The 7249-nt window shown below is 32.7% G+C and overlaps 1 protein-coding gene across 1 annotated transcript; it reads right to left on the minus strand.

The window, feature by feature from the left end:
- Positions 1 to 5677: 5677 nt before the first annotated feature.
- Positions 5678 to 6216, minus strand: LOC100819286 (histone H4). The gene has a single exon (XM_003538212.5). The coding sequence runs from the start codon at positions 6164 to 6166 to the stop codon at positions 5855 to 5857; it is 312 nt and encodes a 103-aa protein (XP_003538260.1). The 5' UTR covers positions 6167 to 6216; the 3' UTR covers positions 5678 to 5854.
- Positions 6217 to 7249: the final 1033 nt, after the last annotated feature.

The raw sequence follows: 7249 nt of genomic DNA on the forward strand, positions 1-7249 counted from the left end.
ATTTATAGCGATGATTATGAGGTTAGACACAAATAATGGTATTAGAGGAAGGACCTCATTTGTTTTAATTGGTTGTGAAAGAAGTGGTCAGTATAGGGCCAAGAAGAATGATTTGGTAAAAACATGTACTCACAGTAGAAAATGTGGGTGTCCTTTAAAGCTGCGTGTGAAACTAGTTGTGGGAGGCGAACGATGGATGGTGAATTTGATTTGTGGGAGTCACAATCATGAATTAGCAAAGTCATTAGTTGGAGATCCATATGTTAGTCAACTTACTAAGGATGAGAAGATCATTGTTGTTGATATGACAAAGTCAATGGTGAAATCAAGAGATATTCTTCTAACATTGAAAGAGCACAATGCCAATAGTTATATAACAATCAAGCAAATATACAATGTATGAAATAGTTACCGTTCTTCCATAAAAAGCAATAATAATGAAATGCAACAACTAATGAAGCTTCTTGAACAGGATCAGTATATTCATTGGCATAGATTGAAGGATGAAGATGTTGTACGTGACATATTTTGGAGTCATCCTGATGCAGCCAAATTAACTAATGCCTGTAATTTGATATTTTTGATAGACAATACCTACAAAACAAACAGGTATAGGATGTCATTACTTGATATTGTTGGTGTGATACTAACAGGGATGACATTCTCTGCTGTTTTTGCCTATTTGGAGGGAGAACGTCTGAATAATACTGTTTGGGCTTTACAATGGTTTCAAGGTCTTTTCCTCAAACGCGATGCGCTCCCTGGAGTTATTGTTACTGACAGACATCTAGCATTGATGAATGTAGTGAAAACTGTATTCCCTGATGCAACCAATTTGTTGTGTCGGTTTCACATTGATAAGAATGTGAAGGCAAAGTGTAAAACCCCGGTTGGTCAAAAAAATACATGGAATTATGTCATGGAAGCCTGGGGGAGTTTGGTTGATTGTCCTTTTGAGCAATAGTTTGATGAGTGCCTTAATAGTTTGAAATTGTTTGCTCACCATGGCCAATGTTTGTTGACTATGTCAACCAAACATAGTTGATTCCTCGTAAAGAAAGATTTGTTAAAGCCTAGACAAATAAGGTGATGCACTTAGGAAACACAACAACTAACAGGTGCGAAAATTCTAAATTTTTGTTGTCAGGGTTTACAATTTAATGGATTAAAAAAATTGTGTTTGTTTACTTGGTTGTGTATTTCATATGCAGAGTTGAGTCTGCTCATTGGGTCTTAAAAAGACTACTACAAAATAGCCTTGCAGACCTATGTAGTGTTTGGGAAGCCATGAACAACATGATCATGTTGCAACACACCGAAATTAAGGCATCTTTTGAGACAAGTACACATGTGGTTGCACATGTTTTTAAAGTTACCTGATACAAGAGACTACTTGGCATGGTATCAAGGTATGCTTTAAATCAAATTGTTGCTAAGTTTGAGCGTGTACATTATGCTGGCAAAAGCCCTTCTCATTGTGGATGTGTCATGAGAACTACTTACGGTCTTCCATGAGCATCTGAGTTATCTAGATATGTTGTTGGTACCATACCACTTGACAGAATCCATATGTTGTTGGTACCTTGTACAAGGTTCATCTCCAATTGGTTCATACTACACCAAATTCAAGGCTATATGGGAGCAACTTGGTGAATATCGCCCGTTTCACCAGTGCTTGTGGTGGACTACAACCTATATTGGATCACCTTCAAAGTGAAGGTGTCTATACGTTCTTGATGGGGCTTAATGAGAATTTCCTAAATGTGAGAGGCCAAATCCTATTAATGGGTCCATTGCCATCCATTAATCAGGTTTTTGCTCTTGTTTTTCAAGATGAGTAGCACAGGCAAGTAGATAATTCTTCATTGCCTACTGAATCTCAAATGGCTTGTGCGGTTCAAGCTGCCAAAGGGAAGTTCACTAAGAAGGAAATACCTACTTGCTCACACTGTGGAGTTTTAGGTCACATTAAGGAGAAATGTTACAAGATTCATAGTTATCCACCATCATATAGCAAGAAAGGTCCAAGAACTAAGCATGTTGCTGTTGTAAATCATGTTGTCGATCAACAAAATACTGGTGCACATGATGCAAATGGTTCTTCTTCATTATCCAGTCAACAATATCAAATGATGATGCAATTTATTCAAGCTCAAATGGCTAAGGTTGCCTCAGTAGATTCTGATCAATCAAGTAACTTTTGCCTAGGTATGGTTTTTTCCACTTTCTAGTCATCCAATCGCAGCACTTGGATATTTGATTCCGGTGCTTCTTCACACATTTGTTGTGATCTATCCATGTTCAATTCTTTCACATACTTACATGATAAGCATGTTACATTTCCAAATAAGACGCAAGTTTTTCTTAGTGCAATAGGTTCAATTACCTTGTCACCAACACTCAAGCTATAATGTCTTATATATACCTTCTTATAGTGTCAATTTAGTTTCTGTAAGTCAACTATTACAAAATACTAAAATGTCACTAACCTTTTTTGCCAACAATTTTTTCATCCAAGGAACCCGACAATCGAGGGAGATTGGCAAGGGTGACCTAAACAATGGTCTCTACACCATGCATTCAAATAAGGCAATTATTAAGAACCTTTCAAGTCTAGGTTCCCTCATGCAAAGTTTTCTGTGACAGTAAATCTGCTATTCAATTAGCAAGCAATCCTACTATGAATGAAAGATCAAAACACATTGACATTGATGTTCACTTCATCAGAGAATATGTCAGCAACAAATTCATCAATCTTTTCCATGTTCCTTCCAAGCATCAACTAGCAAACCTTTTGACAAAGGCATTTCCTAAGTCCTTATTTGTAAGCCTCACCTCCAAATAAATAAATAAATAAATAAATATATATATATATATATATATATATATATATATATATATATATATATATATATATATATATATCTTCCAACTTGAGGGGTATTAGAACCCTCAATTAGTTGTTAGTTTGTTAAAGTAATTGCTTAGCTATTAGTTAGTTAGATTCTTAATTGTCATGTAACTAACTGAGTGATTAGTTATATAACCAACACATTGTCATAGTTTTCAATTCATAAAATCAGAAAATAAGATTCATTTCTACCTCTTTCTCTCTAGTTTAATAAAATAAAAAAGATCACACGTTAATTAAAAGATCTCACATGTCACTCTTTTTTTAAAAGTAAAAAAATCTCTCAATTTTTTATTTTTTTGGACCAATGCAAGTTACATGAATAAAAGGGACTAATGGCCAATCATTTGGGCATTCTAGCGGAGAAGTTGTTGGTGTAAAGACTTGTAGAATTCAAATTTAGTTTCAAAGGAGTCTGTCAAAGCATAAACAGCATATGCATTCTCATTAACAAGCAATGGCAACTGAGACTTCAACACACCTTAAGACAAGGCAATGCATGTGTTGACTGGCTTGCAAAGCTAGGGGCTTCTTCTCAACAACCCCTCATTTATGATTTTTGCCCAGCTCCGCTTAGCAGATGTTGTAGGCAGTAGGCACTTTGTTCCTTAAGGTTGTTTTTCGTTTTTATCTTTCTAAAGTTAAAAAACAAAACAAAAACTGATTATGGCATTCACAATGGACATAACTTACTTGATAATACACGTTGAGTTTGTAAAAGAGAATGAGTTTAATTCTCATAAAATACATCCTTGGAGAGGGAAAACGAGTTTTAAAGGTAACTAAATTTCAAACTAATTATTAGTTTCATAACTGGTCTAAAAGACCAAAGCTTTTGAGGATATTTGGAATCCTATTGAGAAGCCAAAAATCCTAATAATTATTGTGGTTTAAACAAAAGCTATAATAAGATTTTTTTTCTGGATTTTTGTACATAACAAAATCTTGTATAACTAAGAATTTTAATTGGGTATTTTTCTACAAGTGTTTCTAATTTTTTTTCTTCATTCTTAACTTAATCTTTTTTATTTTCATTTATATTGAATACTAACTACTTGTTTTTAGCTTTCTCTAAAAGATATTGGGTGAGTTTGTTTAAACTTAAAAAAAATAATTTTAAACTAAGTGTTTTTAATAAGCATATAGCATTTAGTTTTTAAAATAAGTAGAAAATTATTATTTTTAAGCATAAGCAATTTAAATAAACACACTAAAAAAACAAAAATTTGCATATTTTTATTAAAATAAGCATTTATTTAAACAAATTGACACATTGTTGATATATTTTTTCTTCAATTTGACCCAAAGCACTTTTCTATATGAACCAAGCTTGAGCTTCGTTTAATTTTTTTTGGGTGAACAATGGAATTTCTTTGCTGAAAGTTAAGGACTAATTCTTTGAATTACTGAGATTCATTTAAAAAGTTAATATTTCTTAATATATATTTTTTCATATGCATAAGTCATGAATTGAAGTCCTAACCACATGCTTAAGAAATAAGATTATTTACCAACTATATCACACCATGTTAATGAGCTTTGTTTAGTCTAGTTAAGCCCGTGCAAAGTTTTATAAAAATGGTATGCAACCATGGTTTAGGTAACAACATCAAGGGGTTTTCTAACTATTCATAACTACAATTAGGACAACATCAATCACAATTGTCCATGATTTATCACAATATCAACAAATGCAACAAAATCACAACCAATATTTAAAACTTGGTTCAATGTTAAGAGCAATATTATTCCCTCTAAACTCAAATATAAGAAATAAAAATATAAATAAATCTCAATTACTTATATCTTAATTAATGAGATTTCTTTCAAAATATTTTTCGATTAAGGTCAAAGACTTTTATGTTTAATATCATATTTCAATAAATGATAGTTTAAAAAATGTTTATTTTTTTATTGAAAATGATATGATATAATTTAATAAAATTAACTAATTTTTAATATTTTTTCTTATAATCAAGCCCGAAAAAAGTAATTCGTTAAAAATAAAGCTCTATACATATAGAGCACTTTACTCTTGTAAATTGCATATCTTCTCAAATCATTTCATCTGAGAATTCTGATACTCAGTTCACTTCTAATTAATTGGATTGAGACGCAAACTTATAGCAGCCTAAAACAACCAAATCCTTGCACTTGAATGCCTACTATTGTTGAAATGTCCATGACCACCATTGCACTTTTCTACCACAAAGCACGTGGTTTTCCCCATTTGGACCCACGAAGAACATTTTTCAATATTTACGGAAATCACATAATAATACTTGTTTTCTGATGATAGAATTCAAAAGCACAAGGACCTCAGAAAAAATAAACTCTTTAGTAGATTGTATAACTTATATTCGTCCGTGGCTTATTTGAAACATATTCCTTTAGCAACTAGATCAACAAATGCCGAAAACAAGATACAACAAAATAGACTTCAACATGATTAAATAAAAAGGCTATACAACATGATTGATTAAATCTAACTAATAATATCTACTTTACTTGACCATCTTAAAACACTTGTAAGAGGTGGTCCAGCTTACCCACCGTCGAAAAAAAAACACTTAATTCAATCCCTCAATTTAAATTCCCACATATCATCTACAACTAAGAAGAATTGGCTGTTACAAGAAACAACCGTACCCAAAAACAAAAAAATCAATTCTAACTTAATAGAGCGATTTCCTTAGGAAAATATTCAAATGCAAAAACCTTGACGACATATTAACAATGAATAGAACAAATCATCGTGAGAAAATATGCGCCACGAAAACAACACTCCTTCATTTAGATTTCAATTGAAGTTTTACATTTTCTGAGCAAACATAGCTTCGTATGTTACAGAACAAACCAAAACCTAAACTAAACTTCACGCAAATTCAAAAGAACCAATGTTTTATCCTGCAACACAGTCATTAAACCTAAAGATTCTATTCTTTAGCCTCCAAAGCCATAGAGGGTCCTTCCCTGTCTCTTGAGAGCATAAACGACATCCATAGCAGTAACAGTTTTCCTCCTAGCGTGCTCAGTGTAGGTTACAGCATCGCGAATCACGTTCTCCAAGAATATCTTCAGAACTCCTCTGGTTTCCTCGTAAATCAAACCACTGATCCTCTTCACGCCACCTCTTCTCGCTAACCTACGAATCGCAGGTTTCGTGATTCCTTGAATGTTGTCACGAAGAACCTTTCTGTGCCTCTTAGCTCCTCCCTTTCCCAAACCCTTCCCACCTTTTCCACGGCCTGACATTTTGGGAGGAAAATTTGGTGCGAACTTGAATTTGGATAATTGCGGCGAAGAAGATTGGGGTATTTATTAGAGCGGGAAGAGGAAGCTTCCGGGTTTTGAAGTTTGATCTCTGCCGTTGGGCTTTCGATTAATCGACGGCCTATCTTCGCGATCCGTGGATTTGTAATTGGACAATTAAGGAACGTCGATAAGAAAGTTTTAACGGCCAGATATCGTTTTGTTGCGCATCTGCGGATTGGGACTTTGGCTACTTTTTCCGGCTTTGGAGCCTTTGTGGCTGCACTTTTTTAATATTTTTTTTCTTACATACATTTTTGTACACGTAAGTTAAGTGTATATTTTTTAATTTTAGTTCTTTTAAGTTGGTATTTTTTCAATTTTAATCCTTATAAACTATTTTTTTATTTATAGCTTATGTAAGCTCACACTATACTTATAGGAATCAAAATTAAAAAAACACAAACTTACAGAATTAAAAATAAGTAAAATATTTTACAGAAATCAAAATTAAAAAGACATAAATTTACAAAGAATAAAATTAGGAAAATGAGCTTAAAGAAATCAAAAGTGAAAAAATGTTAACTTATATGAATCAAAAACATATTCTAAATCTTTATTTTATAGATACTTTTTTAACATCTTTTTAAACAATTATTATTACTTAATTGTTTGTAATTCATAAAATTATTTCGCAATTGTCATTAATTAAAAAGTAAAAATGAAACTTTTTAATGAAATTGTGTTTATTACTATAAATTATGTATTGTTCAGGGTCTACAAAATATACATGTCATGCTATGTGGCATTTCGAGACACACGTGAACCATCCACGTCAACCCTGACACAAGAGCATGGGCGTCCAGCCCTTAGCAATTAGGCTCTCAACCGTCACGTTATCTCTAATCTTTTATTATTTGAATATATTGTCATCTCTTTATCGCTTGGCAAGTATTCAATTATCTACAAAACTACACATTATCTGTAAAGTACAATTATCTACTAGCAATTATCTCTTTATCTGTAACATTATCTATAAGCTACCTTTATCTACTGGCTATTATCTACAAGTCGGTGATTATCTAC

Source organism: Glycine max, chromosome 11 (genome assembly GCF_000004515.6).
Source record: "Glycine max cultivar Williams 82 chromosome 11, Glycine_max_v4.0, whole genome shotgun sequence".
NCBI classification, from domain to species: domain Eukaryota; kingdom Viridiplantae; phylum Streptophyta; class Magnoliopsida; order Fabales; family Fabaceae; genus Glycine; species Glycine max.